This window comes from Leopardus geoffroyi, chromosome C1 (assembly GCF_018350155.1).
Source record: "Leopardus geoffroyi isolate Oge1 chromosome C1, O.geoffroyi_Oge1_pat1.0, whole genome shotgun sequence".
NCBI lineage: Eukaryota > Metazoa > Chordata > Mammalia > Carnivora > Felidae > Leopardus > Leopardus geoffroyi.
The window spans coordinates 75,246,704-75,267,887 of NC_059328.1; the positions used below are offsets into that span (position 1 = coordinate 75,246,704).

The 21,184-nt window shown below is 38.5% G+C and overlaps 1 protein-coding gene across 1 annotated transcript in view; it reads right to left on the reverse strand.

Moving 5' to 3' along the window:
• Positions 1 to 20,212, reverse strand: part of GTF2B (general transcription factor IIB) — a 32,577-nt gene extending 12,365 nt beyond the window's left edge. Inside the window, exons 1-2 of the mRNA XM_045478173.1 lie at positions 20,095 to 20,212; positions 15,074 to 15,180 (exon numbers count right to left, since the gene is read on the reverse strand). Coding sequence (XP_045334129.1) covers positions 15,074 to 15,180; positions 20,095 to 20,111 — 124 coding nt within the window. The 5' untranslated portion in view covers positions 20,112 to 20,212. The remainder of the gene's footprint in view (positions 1 to 15,073; positions 15,181 to 20,094) is intronic.
• Between the last annotated feature and the right edge of the window lie 972 nt (positions 20,213 to 21,184).

Sequence of the window (21,184 nt, forward strand, 5' to 3'; positions counted from 1 at the left end):
ACCAGTTACGTTCTCAACCAAACACTAATTTTTGTAAAATGAGCACGAGACAGAAAGTCTCATACAAGAATCTTCACAGCAGCATTACTCATATTAGCTAAAAACTGGAAACAACCCAAATGTGTGTTAACAGGAAAATGTATACAATGGGATATCCCTCCACAAATAAACTACTGATACATGCAGTGATGTAAATGCATTCAAAAACTATATGCTGAGCCCGAAAAAAGTCAATTACTAAAAAAAATAATAAAAAATAAAAAATAAAAAAACTACTATATAATTCTAGTTATAGGAAGTTCAGGGGCGCCAGGGTGGCTAAGCTGGTTAAGCGTCTCTTAGTTTCTGCTCGAGTTATGATCTTGTAGTTTCATGAGTTTGAGCCCCATGTAGGGGGAGCCTGCTTGGGATTTTTTCTCTTTGCCTTTTTGCCCCTCCCCTGCTCACATGCTGTCTCTGTCTCTTTCAAAACAAATAAATAAATAAAAATTTTTATAGGAAGTCCAAAAACAGGCAAAATAATCTCTGAAAATAGAAATCAGTACAGTGGTTGCTACTGGGCTGGGGGTGGGGGGCAGAGGTAACAGATTAGAAAGAAACATATGGGAACTTCTGAGAATGGAAGGAAATGGTCTAAACACCTTGATTAGTGTGATTATACCAGTATATGCAGTGTCAAGATGTCAAAATGCAAACTGTATATCTGGGATCTGTGCATTTTACTGCATGCAATTAGACCTCAGTAAATTAAAAATAAAAATTCGCTCCCACCATAATACTGCTGATTTTGAATGAAGTCACACCAAACCTATCCATGATTTTGTGAATAACAATCTTCTTGGACAAGGGAATATATATATACTCTTTCTCAAACTCATCTTTTAGATTATATGTATGTCACATTTATGACTAGATCTAATTTTTTTCTGTTAAAAATCTCATTTTCTAACTAGTAATTGCTGTAATATTTTATATGCTTATATTCAGCCACTTTTAATAGACTATTAATTTTTAAAATTTGATCTGAATATTCTAGATATAGAATCTCATCAGTGGCAAAGGACTTGTTCCCCTTCCAATGTTTAACTCCCATTTCTATATTATATCTAAAGCGCTTGTCAGAACTTTCAAAACAATGCCTTTGATTTAAAACAGAAATGTCTCCAATATTTCAACATTATGCAGAAAAGTAACAGGTGAACTGAAATAGTCATCTATTAAAACATCATTCTACTCCAATGCAGAGTGTCTTATATTATTAAGAATGTGTTGAGTTCATTAAATGTCTGTCATCTTAGCAAACCATAGCATTTCTTACGTACTATCTTTTTACATTATAAAAGCGAGCCATAGTTGTTTGTGGGTTATTATTCTTCTAGTACTTATGTGTTAAGATAAATTAAGTTACTCTGGAGTAATAAGTAATTTCAGAAGGTTAGCAGCTTAAAATGAAGATTTTTTTCTTATTCATACCACATGTCTATATAGGGGTAGGACAGCTTTCTATGCCATCCTTATTCAAGATGATAGAATTCCTGCCACTTGAGACATGCTAGGGGGAAGGGAATGTATTAAGTTATGCACTGACTTATATATACTTTCCAACAGTAACATTTCCACTCACATGTCCTTGGCCAAAGCCAGTCAAGGAGTGATGCTTAACTCTGGAGGGGATGGAAACATAAATGTACCGTGTAGCTCAGAAGAGAAGAACCAGAATTATTAGCAAATAATCATCAATGTTCTTCCACATGACAATTAGCAAATAGAATCAAGCACTGTATTTTGTGGGATTTATGTATAAATTCATAAAAAAAAAAAAGATTGCTCTAGGACTTCCTTTTTCTGCCACACAACAAGCCAAGGAATCAGAGTTAATTTTACTGGCTGGTTATTTGCAAGTCTTGACTAATAACATTTTTTAAATGTTTAAAAGATACATTCCCCACTGGTGTGTGGATTCTTGACTTGCAACCCTAAGGGTCTTCCGGTACAATGTAACGTTTTCTTCTATTGTACCTTTAATACTTTACAATATTCACCTGGATCTTCAAGTAGAACCATAATGGCTATCTTGTGTTTACCACTTTCTCATTCACTCTTTATAGTCTCAGGTTTCTTCTCTGCTTTACCGATCCAATTTCCTAGAATGTTGTCAGCTAATCACTATCTCAAACAGTTTTATTGTGTTTGTTTCCTTGCGCTATCTTCTTTCTTTCTGACATTTTTAAAAACTTATTTATGAGAGAGAGAGAGAGAGAGAGAGCGAGCGAGCGAGCAAGCACGCACGTGCAAGGGAGGGGCAGGGAGAGAGGGAGAGAGAATCCCAAGCAGGCTCCGCCCTGTCAGTGCGGAGCCCAACACGGACGGGGGCTCAATCCCACAAACCATGAGATCATGCCCTGAGCTGAAATTCAGAGTCAGGTGCTCAACCGACTGAGCCATCCAGGCACCCCTCTGACAACATTTAATAGAAATATTATGGAAACTTTATTTTACCGATCACAAAAAATCATTTATTTTCCATAACTTCCTTCTAGTGAGCTACGTCAGGAGAATTTTGTTCAGTCCGCTGGATCACTGCTCCTCTTCATTGTAATAATCTGTCTTTAGAAGCTCCGTGTGGACTTTTGTGCCTATTCATCCTGTACTCCTGTACTAAAGAACATGTCAATCCATGTCCAGTGGTGGCGGTCATGTTGGAAAACCTTCCAGTCCACCACTACCAGTAATTCTCAGTCTCTCTGTGTACCCACAGTCCCTAGCAGTTAAGATATGACCCAAATAAAATAAATTCCCAGTATGACTCTACAAATTTATTAGGAAGGATACAGGCAGGTTTGTAATTAAAGCAAAAATAGTGACTTAAAACAGGCTATAACTTTCTCACATTAACAGTCCATAGTTAATAGTCATAGACTAGTGTGACCCAGGCTCCTCCTATCTTTTTAATAAGCCAGCTTCATCATGATGAGCATTTTCCAGCCTAATATGGCTGTTGGTGGTTCCCTTTATCATGTCTGCATTCTAGCCAGTGGAAAGGAGAAAGAGGAGGCACTTCCTTATGGCAGGATCTAGAGTTGTACATACCCGTTTTATGTACAATCCACTGGCTAGATCACATGGTCATACCTGGCTACAAGGGAAGCTGGGAAATACAGTCCAGTTGGGCAGCAACATGCCCAGTTAAAACATAGGGATTCTATTACTAAAGAAAGAGTGGGACGACCAGTGGCCTCTACTACTACAAGGAATAATGGGTTAGCTATGAGAGAAAGGAGAGGAGAAAGAATGTCCAGTAGAACCAGTATACTTTGCCTTATACTCTAAAGGAAACAGTACACAAAGACAGATATATAAGCTCCTAACCAAGCAAGTTAAAAACTACAAATCCAACCAGAGGTATTTTGTAGTACAACATTAAAACCAGAATGGCTTGGGGCACCTAGGTGGCTCAGTTGGTTGATTTCAGCTCAGGCCATGATCCCAGGGTTGTGGGATCGAGCCCCTAATCAAGCTCTGCACTGACCATGGAGTCTGCTTAGGGCTCCTTCTCCCTCTATCCCCCACTCACGCAATCTAAAATTTAAAACAAAACAAAACAAAAAGCAAAACAAGAGAAGAACCTAGAATGGCTCATAGTAGCAGTCTAAACACTGCAGGGGAATACTGCAACATACTAAAAACAGCCAGGAAGCCAATATTGGAGAGTCTGATTTTCTAGGCCTGACCTAGATTCAAAACGTTTTTGTTTCTTATTGTAAACTTAAATTAATAAAGGTATTTTAAAAAAGGGTATTAGAATCACCCCAAATTTCAATTCTTTCTGCCATCTTTCTGGAAAATGATCTTACTTAAGCATTTTGGTATACAACCAGTAGAAAATTCAGAAGTAGGAGTCTTAGAACAATAGTCTGCAAGTTACTTGTGGACATAGGCTAGATTTATCTAAAACCATTTTGTCTGGAACTACAAAATTTTTCAAAACATGCCAACTCTAAAAGTTCAATAATCAAAATGCAGTACTCAAGGTGGACAAACCCTAAGCATGGAGTTTTTTTTTTAATTATTTTTTTTCATATTTATTTATTTTGGAGAGAGAGAGAGACAGAGAGAGAGACAGAGTGTGAGGAGGGGAGGGGCAGAGAGAGAGGTAAACACAGAATCTGAAGCAGGCTCCAGGCTCTGAGCTGTCAGCACTGAGCCCGACAAGGGGCTCAAACCCCTCACAAACTGTGAGATCATGAGCTGAGCCAAAACCAGACACTTAACCAAGGGAGCCACCCACGCACCCCAAATTGGAGTTAAAAAAATTTTTTTTCAACCCTCAGAAAGTTTTACATTTATTTATTTTTGAGAGAGAGAGAGAGAGAGAGAGAACACGAACAAGTGGGGGAGGGGCAGAGAGAGAAGGAGACAGAATCTGAAGCAGGCTCCAGGCTCTGAGCTGTCAGCACAGAGCCCGACGATGGGCTTGAACTCACAAACTGTGAGATCATGACCTGAGCTGAAGGCGGACGCTTAACTGACTGAGCCACCCAGGCGCTCCCCAAATTGGGAGTTTTTAAATTAAAAAAATACTAAGGTACTGTGGAAAATTGTTTAAGTCAACACATTACATTTGTTAAATCTAATGCTGAAACTGAAATGCATCTTTAGCTTTCACACCTTCTTCAGTCATTTACCCCTTTCTAACCATTCCTTCTTATGATATTTCAAAGAATCCTGATTTTTGGTTTAGTGTTACTAAACATTCTTATCAGAAAGCCTGGATTAAAGATAATTTTCAAGAGAAGTCTGATCAACAGATACTTTAAAAAGAAATACCATTAATACTATAGCCAGTCTCTAAATCACAGTTTATTTTCCCCAAATGTAAACTGAGTAAGAACTCAAAATGAATTATCCCTTAGAAACAACCCACATCATGGTTAATTTCCCAGACCAGCCCATAAAAGCGTACTTTACTCATGACGTTTAGGCAGGCCCTTAAAAAACAAACACAAAACTGTACAAGTCGAGAGTATAATTACCATTTGGAAAATCATTTGTAAAGGAAAATGCAAAATGCATTGTAAATTCCATCCCTGAGTATGTCAATACATCTTGCTTTTCCTCAAATACAGGCAGGTTTGCGGCAGCATCTAAGCTAGAGACCCGCAGCTCTCATGGAAGATGCATCCTAACCTTAGTAACAATAATTTGAGTCATTCACATACCAGTACTTTCAGGCCTCTATCCTAAGACACATGTTTCTTTTTCCCTCCACTTGGAATGACCTTCCCTCCATAAACCTTTACTCATGCTTAATGGTCATGCTTCAATGTAAATTCAACAGTAATTTCCCCAGGAAATCACTGCTTCCTTCCTTTGTGTTCTTACCAAACTTGGAAGATCTGTAATAGAGCTTTTACCATGCTATGTTGTATTAACGCACCCTCCTCCCTTTCACGCGCTAGCCAGAGTTGCTCCAGAGCTTGCTTACAGCATCTGATACTTCTTTCACTCTCCCTGCCCAGCACACTGCTTTAACAGAAACAGGCCTGCTAAGTCCTACAGACCTGGATTTGAACCACTCTGTCACTTACTAGATGCGGAATCTTCAGCTAATTACCTAAGTACTCAAAGCATCAGTGTCACTCAAAGGGTAGCTGTGTAAACTGAGTAAAGTTAGTTAATTCTCTGATGCTTAAAGTAACATCTACATTAAAAATTCTAGGGATGCCTGGGTAGCTCAGTCAGTTGAGCGTCTTGCCTCTTGATTTTAGCTCAGGTCAGGATCCCAGGGTTGTGGGATCAAGCCCCATGCTGGGCTCCGTGCTGAGCATGGAGCCTGCTTGAGATTCTCTCTCCCCCTCTGCCCTTCTCCCCTGCTCACACGGTCTGTAAAAAAAATAATAACAATAATAATTGAATTAATTAAAAATTCTAAATTAGGTAAGAAGGTGGTCTCTGATGGCTTATGAGAGATGCTAAAGCAAGAATTTGAAAGTGAATATTCCTTAATTTTAAAATATAGCTTAAGGGGCGCCTGGGTGGCGCAGTCGGTTAAGCGTCCGACTTCAGCCAGGTCACGATCTCGCGGTCTGTGGGTTCGAGCCCCGCGTCAGGCTCTGGGCTGATGGCTCAGAGCCTGGAGCCTGTTTCCGATTCTGTGTCTCCCTCTCTCTCTGCCCCTCCCCCGTTCATGCTCTGTCTCTCTCTGTCCCAAAAATAAAATAAAACGTTGAAAAAATAAATAAATAAATAAATAAAATATAGCTTAAACATATTAAATTAAACCTGAATATTTCCTTTAGGAAACACTAATGCAAATTTATTTTTTTTATTTAAAAAAAAATTCTTTTTAACGTTTATTTTTGAGAGAGAGAGAGAGAGAGAGAGAGCGCGCGAGCATGAGCAGGGAAGAGGGAGACACGGAATATGAAGCAGGATCCAGGCTCCAACTCATGAGCTGAGTCATGAGATCATGACCTGAGCCAAAGCCGGACACTCAACCGAGTGAGCCACTCAGGCGCCCCATCACTAATGCAAATTTAAAGATGGTAATCCAGTAATCTTTAAATGATATGGCTGAAGAGCATTCACTATGCTAGACCCACTCAAATACATTTTGCAAGTGACCTGTTATGAAGAATGGCATCTCAGACTTAGAATCACCTACTTTTCCACAAGAAAAAAGGAGTACTTGCACCCACAAAAAATGTATCACTGAAATCTCATACTGAAATCATACTATATATTTTATACATTATTTCATTTGATTCTTAACATTTCCTAACAATTCTAAGATGTATGGTACCTGCTCCCTGTTTTGGGGCAGGGAGATGACTTATTTTTACACATGAAGAAAGTCAGGCTTAGAGAAATTACATAACTTGGTTACAGTTACTTACATAGCTCATTAACTAGTAGAGCCGAGCCTGGAATCGAGGGCCCCTAGTTACACTAGGATCTATGGACATACGTAAGATATCTGCTCTATAGGCTATGCAGTCTAGGTCTGGAGACATGAAATATGAAAACTCTAAAAGTACAGAAGATGTATAAAAAAATACGGTAAACTGTAAAGTTAATAGTACAGATTTGTGTTTCTTAATATGCTAGAATTACTAGAAATGGGGTCTGGAATCTTTAGAGTTGGTTCTTTTTTTTTTTTTTTTTTTTTTTTTTTAATATTTATTTGTTTTTGAGACAGAGAAGGAGAGAGAGCAGGGGAGGGGCAGAGAGAGGGGGACAGAGGATCTGAAGCAGGCTCTGCGCTGACAGCAGAGAGCCTGATGTGGGGCTCAAACTCATGAACCGTGAGATCATGACCTGAGCCACCCAGGTGCCCCTGAACAGCTGATTCTTAATGCACATTCGTACATTCATCCTTCACAATCACTGTATAAACAATATCCAGAATAACTTTAGGAAAGACAGGTCAAATTGACTCATTTTTCTCATTCAAATCTACCTATACTATTTTCTGGTTGTTTCCTTACATTCCTTCTAAGAACAATGAAAGAATTCAGTTTTAAATGGTACATAAAAAGTGGCTTTTACTAGAAATGATACCACTAGATCTAAACACTACCTATTTGAAATCCTAATTTATAAAAGTCATAACCAATTTCATGCTTTAGCAGCTATTACAGCAGCTTACTAACCTAATACTTTGCGGACTATAAACAATGTACAAGGTCAAATTTATGAACAAATTGATAATCGAAATATTATACTGCCACCTAGTGCTCAATTTTAAAGTGACACAATCACACTGTTAGGATTTGTGGGGGGGGGGGGGATCCCACAAAACAGTGCTGTTAAAGCCTATAGTTTCATGGTAGAATTGACAAAGCTTTGCTTTAAAAGTTGGCCTTATTTTAGAGATCGGTAACAATATCCTACAGATCACTGGTAAGATTAAACAGCCAATGACAAATCAAAACACTTCCTATGTTTAAAATAAAAGTCCTATAATTCTGGGAATGCAAGCTGGTGCAGCCATTCTGGAACACAGTATGGAGGTTCCTCAAAAAACTAAAAATAGAACTACCCTATGACCCAGCAATTGCACTACTAGGCATTTATCCAATGCCTAGTAGGGATACAGGTGTGCTGTTTCGAAGGGACACATGCACCCCCATGTTTATAGCAACAATATCAACAGTAGCCAAAGTATGGAAAGAGCCCAAATGTCCATCAATGGATGAATGGATAAAGAAGATGTGGTATATATATATACAATGGAGTATTACTCGGCAATCAAAAAGAATGAAATCTTGCCATTTGCAACTGATCTCACATAATCTCAGTGGATGGAACTGGTGGGTATTATGCTAAGTGAAATTAGTCAGTCAGAGAAAGACAAACATCATATGACTTCACTCATATGAGGACTTTAAGAGACAAAACAGATGAACATAAGGGAAGGGAAACAAAAATAATATAAAAACAGGGAGGGGAACAAAACATAAAAGACTCTTAAATATGGAGAACAAACAGAGGGTTACTGGGGGGGGGGGTTGTGGGAGGGGGGATGGGCTAAATGGGTAAGGGGCACTAAAGAATCTACTCCTGAAATCATTGTTGCACTATATGCTAACTAATTTGGATGTAAATTTTAAAAAATTAAAAATAAAATTTAAAAAAATCCTATAATTCAAGTGGCACCTGGGTGGCACAGTCGATAGAGTGTCCAACTTCAGCCCAAGTCATGACCTCACGGTTTGTGAGTTCAAGCCCCACACTGGGCTCATTGCTGTCAGCGCAGAACCTACTTCAGGTCCTCTGTCCCTCTCTCTCTCTGCCTCCCCCCAACTCGTGCTCTCTCTCTCAAAAAAAAAAAAAAAAAAAAAAATTAAAAAAATCCTATAATTCAAATAAAAGAGGAAAGTCAATTAGACAATTATTACATGCTAAACAGTATTTAAAATAGCCACAAAAGATTGGGAACCAGCTACAGGTGAAACTAAATACGACTTAAGTACTGAGGAAAAAAATTAAAGACAATGAATGTCTGACCAACTGTATTTTGCCAAAGATGGCAGCAATACTATATCTCATCAGCATGTTCTTCTGAAACATGACCCTGTCTATGACACTGATTGGTGGTTGGTGTCTCTCTATTCCTTCCAATCTAGGTGGGCCCTATGACTATTCTGACCAATACAGAAGTGATCCTATGCCAGGCATAGCCCTTAACTACCTGAGTCCAGCTTCCACACTCTTGAAACACATGCTCTTAGGATATTTCTCTTGGAAATCAACCACCATGTATGAGATATGACTACTCTGAGATAACTGTGGAGAAATCCTAGAGCATGGCCTGTGTGGGGAGGCCAAATAACAGAGAAGAGCCAGAAATATAAGTGAAAAAGCCATCATGGAAGTGAATACTCCAGGTCCAATCAGTGCCATGTGGAAAGAAACAATGGCCCAGGTAAGTCCTTCCCAAACTACTGACCCATAAAACTATAAGCAAAAGAAAATGGTTACTATAAGTTACTAAGTTCTCCAATAGTTTGTTATGTAATCGAAACAGAAACTGGCTCCTATAAGTACAATGTTTCTTTAAGAAAAACCTAAAACACTTTGGCATTGGTTTTGAGACTCAGTGGTGGGCCTCAAGGAGACTGAAAGAAGGTTTAAAGGACAGTAAAAAAAAAAAAAAAAAAAGTGTTGTTAGACACTGGAGAAAAAGCAGTTTTTATCCTATGAAATAAATATATCTTTTATTGCAAATTATTTCACTAAAAAAGGTGACAGTTGCAAGGGGTAATATATGCCTCCAAAGAGGACAGTTGAGCAGTATCTAGTCTTGAGTTGGAAATTAAGAGTAGCTGGGGGAACCTGGGTGGCTCAGTTGGTTGAGAATCTGACTCTTGGTTTTGGCTCAGGTCATGATCCCAGAGTCATGGAATCAAGCCCTGCATCGCGCTCCATGCTGAGCTTAGAGCCTGCCTGGGATATTCTCTCTCTCTCTCTCTCTGCCCCTCTAACCCACTTGCATGCTTTCAAATAAATAAATAGAGGAGTTAGTGACAATGGGCTGCCCTAAGTTTTGAGCCAAATTAAATATTAGTTAAGTACAGAGTTGTCCAAAAACAATTCTAAGAGTTCCAGTTTCTAAAGTTGTCTGGTGATATTTAAACCCAAGCCTACTGTAAACGTTTATTCAATAAATATGGTATAATCTAAAAAGTTTCAGACCAGGTAAAATGTTACAGTAAGCACATGCAAACCATGTAAACCAAGACAATTTATTAGGAGACACATGATGACAGCTGGATTTAAATCTCTATGAACACAAGTATGAAAAGAGCCACAAGTCTTATGCCCTTAGTGGATTGTAGAATATTTGCCTCACCTAATTTCTTCCCTATCTCCATAGCATAAGAGATAAAGGCAGAACTGAGCTGGCAACAAAGAGCATATGCCTTTAAGCCAGCAAGTTGGGGGTGCTTAGGTGGCTCAGTAGGTGGAGCATCCAACTCGTGATTTTGGCTCAGGTCACAATCCCAGGGTCCTGGGATCGAGCCTCACATCAGGTTCCATGCTGGGTGAGGGCCTGCTTGAGACTGTCTCTCTCTCCCTTTGCCCCTCTCCCCAGCTTATGCACTCTCTCTCAAAAAAAAAAAAAAAAAAAAATCATAAAAATTTAAAATAAATGAACAAGCAAGCTGATGCAAGTCTAATTAAATATATATAGAATCTAAATTTATTATGGATCTATGATAGTAATATATGTGTTTGTGTGTATCTGTTCATATGCACATGTTTTTTAAAATTTGACTCATGGTCATGTTCAATTAAGCTCTTTTCAACATAATTTGATCATCTCTTCAGCAAAACAGAACTTTGTTAGCAGAGTCTTGCCTGCCCACCCTCATGGAATAGTTTCTTCACTTGCAGGACACACTGCAGGTTATATTACACATGCTACAAATATGCGAATGAGGCTAGTACCGTATATTTTAAAACAGGTGTTTGTTACGGTTTAGGTCAGAAAAACCAATTGTTACAAGAAGATATTTCTGTATATATAAAGGAAGTTTAATCAGATTGTATTTTTTTTTTTTTTTTTTTTAATTTTCAGGCTTTACAATTTAGCCTAGTTGCTTTAGTTAGGATAAAATATAGTAGTTCCAATGCTGGTGTTCAAGACTGATAATTAAACAAAACTAAAAGAAAATTAACTTCCTTTGGTTTAGATATAAGCAGAAAAATGCAAGTAAAAGTTAGTGATTTCAAGCATAAAAAAGCATGTAAGCCTTGTGAATCAGATCTTCCATCTCCAGTTGGTTAATCTCACCCAACTATATCTTGCTGGTCTGAAGCAGAAGTGAAGCAGATGGAAGGGCTGGAGATCTAATGCAGTATTTCTGCACTACTTTTTAAATGGCTCCATTTACCAGACCCAAGAAGCTGAAATTACCTTCAATCTTCCGTCTCCCTCTTACATACTATCAGTTTGATCTTAATACTTTGGAATTAGAATGCTCTCATTTAACTTACAGGTTGGCAAACCTTTTCTGTAAAGGGCCATATAGTAAATACTTTAGGGTTTGTGGGTCAAGAGGCTAAACTGAGGATACTACATAGGTACTTCCATAAAGAGGAAAGACTCCACTGGTTTTTTACCGATGAAATTAAAAATGTAAAAAATGAGGATAATTTAGTGTAATGCAAATCTACTACTGAGAAAGAACAGCATTCTCTTTTGGGGTGAGAATATTTCACTTAACTGGAATCCAGTTCGCGTTCTCTATCATCAAAATCAATTACAAATGTTATCTGTCAATGCTGTTAATAGGATTTTATGTATTTCATTTTTTTAAGTCTTTTTCACACACAGATAAGTACTGCCAAATACTGATATTAATCTGCAAGCATATGATTTTAATTGAGCATATTCACTGCCTGAAAGGCATTTATAGAATTTTATTACATTCTTCTGATATTTTGCCTTTTAACATGTCATTACATTGTAGATTAATCACTCCCAATTGAAAGTTAGGTGGAAGCTCCTTAATTGCAGAGTTAAATGGATTTGGAAATATGAAAATTTCCTCTGCACTTACATTCAGGTCTGGAAAATACTGATTAAAATACAGTCTGAGTTTTGAATATATACCTGCTGCAGATTTCTGTGGGAATGAAGACCCTACTTCCTGTTTTAACTTTGGACAGCAATGAAAGTATATAAAATACATTAAAGCAATTTGACGCCATTTGGGATTCAAATAATGTTAGCTGTTGTCAAACTGACCTTACCTCAGTGTGATTTTAACGTATCCGCACTGTTCTGCCTTCCAATTCTAGGTTGAATTCATTATGAAATATTAGTAAGTCTGCAGCAAAAGCTAATTTCTAAAGCCATTCAGTGCTAAACAGCAGTGGCTGAAGGCAGTACTGGTTCAGAAAGATTTCAGCCTTGGCCCTGAGCTCAAAAACAATTACAAGAAAACTTTGCTGCAGCTAAGCTACCAAATTACTGTGTGGTGGGCAAGTCAAGATAGTCAGCTTCTATTTCTGACAAAGATTCAATGAAGTGATGACAGTTAAGTCCACGAGAGTGAATGAAGTTCACTACTGACCCTACTGATCAGTAACATGATAGATTCAAACCTTTTCTACCAAGTACCTGTTGATGAATACAATGAATAACTAGAAGCTTTAAAAACCTTACATTTTCACAATCTTTGTAAATCTGTCCACCTAAGACTTCTTCCACACGTATTTTTACCATCTATCAGTTATAATATATCTTAGCAGTTTCCACTTCAGTTTGTACTGAATTAGCATTCTTGTAATTTCTTTAAAACTAGTTTCTCCTGCAGTTTTTCCATGCAGATAATTCAAACTCTAGAAACTCTGCATTGACTCCTTGAAAAAACAACTCAGCAGTATCAGTAACATCTACCTAGTCATCAGGAGTCTAGAAGAAACACTTGATATTTGCCTGGACTTTAATTGATTGACTATCGATGTTGTTCCCAACATCCTCAACTCTTCAAGCAACTGTTTTTCTGAGAAGCTGTTCATCTTAAATAAGTTTTCTCTGGACACATTTCTTCAACTATCACAATCAAACAAACATGAACTAATTAACTCATCATTAACTAATCGTTGACTTTCCCTGCATAAGCTACAAATAAGCCACTCAGAAACTTATTTTAGATGCAGCCTTATTTTTATTCTTTTATTTTTGTGAAGAAATTCTGCTGTGATGAGATAATCGACATTACATTTTCTAAATTTTCTGATCACTGTTTTACTGAATTGGCAGGATGAGTGCTTATGCCTAAGTTTCTTGTATCTATTAGCAGAGCTATCGTACCACTGAATAATAAACACAGAGCTTTGCCATCTTGATCAATAACAAAATAACCTACACTCCACTGTACCTTAAGGGCATGGCTTTCAAAGTTCACTTTTTTTCTTTCTGTTTTGACACGATGGGTATGCAATGGTAACAAAATAAAATGCTGCAGCATGGAGATAAACTTTGTACTCAAGATGCTGAGGAGTTTTAAGTGCATTCCTGGGATTTATAGAGCACTGGGCGGCAGTATGAAGTGATGAGAGCACCACATATGGTTTCTTTTGTAACTACAGAGTCCTACTGTCATCATGTGAAAGCAGTCATAGATAATATGTAACAAGCAAGTGTGGCTGTGTTCCAATAAAACTTTATGTATGGATACTGAAATTTGAATTTGATACTATTTTCGTATGCCTCCAAATGTTAGTATTCTTTTGACTGTTTTCAACCACTTAAAAATGTAAAAGCCATTCTTACCAGGCAGGTCATATATAAAACAGGCAGTGGGTCACAGTTTGCCAATCAGACTGAACTCATTTTATTACAAAAGCCAATACAGGATAGAAATTTGGCTACATGCGGACAGTAGAGCTACAATGCCACACTGAACTGGAGTTTCTCATCTCTACAATGAAGGTAATATTGGCGCTCACCTCAAAGGTTTCTCTGAGGATAAACTTTGTATATATATATAGAAATCATTTTTAAAAAGTGCCCAGCATATATAAGTTGTTAATATTGCTTATTGAGAAGAATTCGACTATAAGTGGATTTCAGTTCCTGTTAGCAACTCTGTATGATTTAAGCCTCCCACTGGAGGTCTGAGGCAAGCAGGCTACGTGGATGAATGTTACCGATATCCTCCAACACTATTCCACAGTATATCACCACCAATGTTTCTGTTATACATCCCATAATCCTACTAGCACTTTCATTTTTAAGCATTTCGAACAGCTAAGTATTACTCCTTTGTTTCAGTTGCTAAATACAACTCCACCATAAGAATATTCTAAAGTTCTGCTACATATCTGGGTAAGTAAGAAAGCAGGAACAAAATGAAAAATTGTAAGCAGTATTTTTTTTTTAAATATATGAAATTTATTGTCAAATTGGTTTCCATACAACACCCAGTGCTCATCCCAAAAGATGCCCTCTTCAATACCCATCACCCACCCTCCCCTCCCTCCCACCCCCCATCAGCCCTCAGTTTGTTCTCATTTTTTAAGAATCTCCTATAAGCAGTATTTTTGACAATAACAATTTTATACTAGAAATTCTTAAGTCATTCTATTTAATGGGATCTATTAACTAAAAGGCCTTGAATGAGACTCAGTACAGCTATACCTTTACTACCCTGAAACAAATCATGTTTAAATATCTAAAAGCCACAAAAGTTGGATTAAATTTATTCATTATTTCATACACACAAGCGTCACCACTACCATCCCCAAACCCCATCAAATAGTTAAGACTAAGGACTCAGGAGACTATGGACTGAGGGCTTTTTCTTCTGGACGGGCTGTCTCAATTTTAGATGTTCCTTCATACCCCACATTATGAAATATATGCATTCGTATAAACAATAAAATATGGTGTCTCTGATTTTACTCTTTTCTAATTCTTTTTGTTTGTTTTATAATAAATATGAATTACCTGTAGGGAAAAAAATCACAATGTATTCATTAAAAGACACTTTGGGAAATACACAAAAGCAAAGTACCTAAAATAGTGATTTCAGTTAAAACCATAATAATTGCTCACCTACAACCAGGCCACATTCTGGACAGATCATATCACCAGCTCTGTAGTCCTCCACTAAAATCGCATCTGGATGGTTTGGACATGTGACTCTTGGAAGAGCATCCAAACTAAATTAAAAAAAAAAAAAAATTGTTTTTATATCCTCCCAACCAACATGTAACAAAGTAGTGTTCTAGGGGAAAAAAATGAGGGTTCTGAATACTCTTCCAATACTATCCATGTATAATACACTCAAGCGAAATCTTCAAAATAAATATCCCAGTTAGGTAATTTTTAATTCCAGCTAGTCATTAACAGATAGATTCCATTGGAATTGTTTTTTCTAAGAACAGTAACTTATTTGCAGACATGGAAGACTTTAAAAACCTAAATGGAAAGCAAGTGTTTTTTTCTCTTCGTACAGGCTACTGAGATTTTTAAAAATCCTGATTAGCATAGAAATGACTAGCTACCATTTATAACCTGTGACATTTACATATAATCATCTGGATTGTGTGACTTATCACTTACTTCTCTGGTCAGAGAATACATTTCAAGTCTTGTTTTTTCCTACTTGCTGGATATTTTAGTAGATTTAGAATAGTACACACTGAACCTAATGGGTATGATAAAGGAGGGTGGTAGATATACCTCTGCTGAACTTAAGATCAATGATTTCATTTAGTCCAGAAACTGAGTTTGCTATATCACTCAAGAAATGGTTTCAAAAACTACTTTTTATTCTATTTGTCATAGTACTAATGTGCTTGATCATTTTATTTTGAAAATAAAGCAGTTTGCACAAGACACACTAATCTTAAAAGACAAAATAAAATCAGTTTTAGAAAGCAACAAAGGGGGCACCAGGCTGGCTCATTCAGTAGAGCACGTATTTCTGGATCTCAGGGTTGTGAGTTCAAGCTCCACGTTGGGTGTAGAGCTCACTTAAAAAAGTAGTAATAAAATGGGGCACCTTGCTGGTTCAGCTGGTTAGGCATCTGACTCTTTTTTTTTTTTTAATGTTTTATTTTATTTTTGAGAGAGAGAGAGAGAGAGAGAGAGAGCGAGCACAAGTTGGGGAGAGGCAGAGAGAGGGAGACACAGAATCCGAAACAGGCTCCAGGCTCCGAGCTGTCAGCACAGAGCCCAATGCAGGGCTTGAACCCATGAACTGCAAAATCATGACCTGCCTTGAAGTCAGACGCATAACCGACTGAGCCACCCAGGCACAGTGAGGCATCCGATTCTTGATTTTGGCTCAGGTTCATGGGATACAGCCCAGTGTAGGGCTCTGTGCTGACAGCATGGAGCCTACTTAGGAGTCTCTCTCTCCCTCTGCCCCTCCCCAGGTAGAGCGTGCTTTCTCTCAGAAAAAAATCAATAAACATTTTTTAACAAGATATAAAATAATATAAAAAGCAACAAAAATATTTAACATGGATTTATTAATTATACACAATTATAAATGTTTGGTATCGGGGCACCCGGCTGGCTCTGTTGGTTGAATGACTGTCTTGATTTCGGCTCAGGTCATGATCTCAGAGTCATGGGATCAAACCCCGGGTCGAGCTCTGTGCTGAGTTTGCAGCGTGCTTAAGATTCTCCCTCTCCCCCTCAGCTCCTCTATCCGGCTCGTGTGTGCACGCTTGCGCACTCTCTCTCAAAAAGAAAAAAAAAAAAAGAACATGAACTCTGTAGGGGCACCTGTTTGGCTTAATTGGAAGAATGTGCAACTCTTGATATCAAGTTTGTGAGTTCAAGCCCCATGTTGGGTATAGAGATTACTTAAATAAATAAATATTTGGTATTATGCAAAATAAGCCCTCTTTAACCGTTCACTTGAAATACTACAATACAAGGTATGTTATAGCCATCACAAATATACATTCAGAAGACATCATCGGCCATTCTTACAGTAGTAAGTAGGTATTTGTGGTTTTGGATAAATTTCTAATGTCAGCAAACACAAATCAGAAAGTTAACTCTCAACACAGGTGATTCCCACTGAAAAAGTGATAAAATAATCCACGTTCCCAAAATGTATATATTTAGGTTAACCAGAACATGTCTTGGATCTTTTCAGTGGGAAAATGGGGAAATAGAGAACTGGAGATTTGCTTTATAGTCATACTCATTCCATAAATTCCTATTAGGAAAATATTCTAATACATTATAACAAATAAATTAAGAACTTAGTATAAATTATGAAAAACTATGTTGAAATGAAGGAAAATGTTAGAATAACAGTAATTACAAATGGGCAGCCATATGGCACATGTCATACAACTATAAGGACTAATATAGTTTTTGCTATTAAAAAGTAGAATTATCTTCTTGTCTGTTAAGTATATAAATGATATGTAAACACCTCAAAAATATGCCAAAAAAAAAAAAAAAACCAGATATGCTAAGTGAAAAGAGTAAGGTAGGGATTTTATACAAAACTGGACAAAGTATGAATTACAGTTTTTGCAATCACAAAGATGACTCTCAAAATGTTGTTCAAAAGAAACTAGACAGAGAAGAAAATATAAGCCATCTATATAAACCTTAAAGTGGGCAAATCTATGGAGTTAGAAGTTGGGATGTGGTTATCTTTGGGAAAGGGTAATGACTGAGGACACAAGGAGGCTTCCAGGGTGCGAGTCGTATTTAATTTCTTGACCTGGGTGGTAGCTATGTGTGTGTGCTCATTTTCCAACTAAACTGTGCACTTAAAATGTGTGTACTAACTTCATGAAAAAAGGTAAAAAGCAAGGTAGTGAACAGTATTTACAACGTCCTTTGGGGGAAGAAGAGAGGTTAGCACTACATGCATATGTTTGTTAAACCTCAGAATCATTAGGAAAACACCAAAAAACTGGTCAAAGTGGCTGCTCTGAGGGAGAATGAGATGGCTGAGAGGGAAGAAAAGAAACTGCTTTTCACTTTCCGTCTTGTTTTTGTACTATTTGTGTTACCGATCCAAAATAAAATGAATCATGACAAACTAGTCAACTTTCGATCAGAATACCCACAAGAGTGATGTAAAAGAGGAACCACAAGAGTGGGGTGGTGGGGGAAGTAAGAGAGAGAAACGAAAGGAAAGGAATGGTGTAAACAACCAAACACCAATGACATTAAAATCATTTAAAGGACCTAAGAAACCACATATAATCCAAATCTCACTTTATAGCTATCACTTATTGGGAGTCCACTGTGTGTCTAATGCCATAAATATATCAGTACTCTTCACAGCAACCCTGCAGAATAAGCATATTTCCCTTCCAAAGATTACGATCAGAGAACGATTAGCCTGAAATCACAGACTAAGTAGTGCAGTTTAGACCTGAACTCACATTCGTGCTCTTCTCTGTGAAAACATCAGGCGGTTTCATAACCTAGTAACTGTACATCTTCCTCGGGGCGGGGGGGGGAACAAAGCTAAAGGCAGAAGTACTAACACTTAACCTTTGTTCTCATTGGTAGAAAAACTTCAGAGACAGACAACTGTAATGACACACATATTTAAAACCTAGACATCTCCAGAAAAAAATTCATTTCAAAGATTTTTTTTTAACAAAGGAAGAAGAAAAAACTCACACAAAGCAAAATTCTTTTGGTAAAGAATCTATCACGTGAATTTACTATATTTAATGTTGCAACATTTCTTACAATTTCCTGTCCTATCGTATGGAAAAGCTGCGCCCAAATATCACATTTACCTTTCAGATCTATCGCCATGAGAGAATATAAGTCATATTTAGATGTCTTTGGGAAACTGAAGTTTTCCACTTACCTACAAGGAAGCGTTTCCCAACAGAGCCACACCCAGACAGAATGATTGAGCATTCAATCATAAAATTACAATCAGTAAACAAGAGTGTCAGTGGCTTTAAGAGTTGTTTCCAGGTTGTTTTAGCTAACACTGCCTCCCCAACACCTTTTCTAAAACTACAGTAACATAAAGTAGTAAGTCTTAGCAGTTACACAAAACGGCCTGGACTTCAGCTTACTATTTTGTGATAATGGCTTTCATCAGGAACTCAATTCCACAGAAGATAACAAGTTCAGAAAATTATGCCACAGTTGCCTCTCAGAAGCTACAGAATTTGATACTGTACTTAATTCGAATTTGTACTTAATTTGATACTTTTAATACATTATGAGTTAACTAGGGACCAACTGTGTGATAACAGAAAACAGATGAGAGATTCTACACTTTGTTCAAACACTAACCTTGGAAAAGTCAACCTTGGCATGACTCAGTTTACATTTATGCAAAAATACTAATATCTACCTCATAGTGATCATGAGAGATATAATTAGGGTCTACAAGCATTTTTCTGATCACAGGATTAAAGGCTGTCTCTAAGGGCAGTGCAAGCATTTCCTGTAGATAGGAATACATCACATTTTAAAAATATATTAGACAGTGACTTCCCAACATATGCAAGTAATTTTCTGCAAGCAAGATTTTCTTCAGGAGTAAGCAGAAGACATTTGTAGAAAAATAAACCTCTTAGAAGGAAACCTATCAACTCTTGGTAAATGACCTAGCTTCCATTTCAGAAGGCCTCTGGGATGGTAACCAGTTTCCACCAGGCTTACCAATGCTGACGTCCCTAACTTTCTAGCTGTCAGATCGATAGGGGCCTGGGACTAACCCCTTCTCGCCCTTCGGAAAGGATCGCGGGCTGGTTGAGCCACAGCTGGAAAAGCAAGCGTAGGAAAAATTAACAAGAAAAAAGACGGGTTAAAATACCCCCCCAAAAGATGCGAAGCCAGGGCTGGGAACACAGGGGCCCCCACAGGGTTGGTGTCTGGGTGAGAAAACAAGTCAGGACTGTGGAGTGGTAACGCAGACGGCTCGGTACCCCCTGCGACACCCCTGACAGCACTGCCGTCTGGAAGTGCCTTTGTCCGGGTCGGCCAGCCAGTCCGCCGCCTCTCCCCGCACCTCCGGGGCGCTCTGCCCGACGCGGCAGCCCCGGCAGCAGCCTAGCAACCCTGGCACTCCCCGCCTGCCCCTCACCTCGCCCGGCTCGGCCAGACATACTAACCGGCTGGTAGACGCCATCTTCACGGCCACTGCGGTCCCAGCTAGAAGCCACAACAAACGCACCAAGAACAGGAAGAGATTGTGGCGACAAGACGCTCGGAGACGGCCTTTTATAGGCGAGTCACCCACGCAGTCGTAACAGGGCGCGGCTACGGGTCGGGAGAAAGGCCAAGAAAAGTGAGATCCTGTAGGCCACGTGCTTTGCGTTTTTTTAGTTTCGTATTCTGTTTCTGTGATATGCTATGGTGCTGAGCCAATCGACGAAACTACCCAGGAAAATTCTCAAGGGAACTCAGCAAACGGGGTACACCAGAGATACCCTCAGCCTGCTGATGTGAAACACAAAGACAGCCCGGCCTGCGTGGTGGGGGCAAAGCCCACATTCCCGAGGAGGGCTAACCATCCCCCTCCCAGTGGGGAATCAGTTACTCCAGTTTGAGCGCATTTCTTACTGGCCCAGACGGGTGATTCCACTAAGGAATTTGAAATAAAGAGAGAAATTCACTTAGGTCAGCCAGAACAGGTGTCAATTCAGGCAAGCTGTGACTTCTTAGGCACGTTCCTTCTCCTCTCGGTACAAGGGGTAATAGTATCTGCTTTACATACCCCTTTAGAATTGGCAGGAGATGAAACAAAACCTTTGTAAGAACACTCCGCACCCCTGAGACAGGGAGATGTGAGCCCTATCCTAATTTATTTTCACGGCCTTTGCAAATTTGGCTGTTAGCTGAAGTACAGAGAACTTAGTAGAACGTTTGATACCTCAAAAGTTCCTTAGATTTATTAATTAGCCAAACTAACCTCAGAATAGTAATAATAATAACAACACTACCACCAATCTGCTGAAAATAAACCACCCTTGTCCCTGTGGGAATCAGAAGAAAAGGGTGCTCCAGGTTTCTATGGGGATGAGGACTTGGAATATAGTGACTGCTTTGTTCATTTGGACATGGGACTTAAATGCCACTGAGCTCTCGTTGTTTCTTGAAAGATGGGCAAGACTCGCTTTCTTAGAAAGAACAAGGGGTGTAAGAAGCAGAAGTTTAGGAAATGAAATCTGGCTGGAGACAGGATAGTTTTGTTTTGTCTCA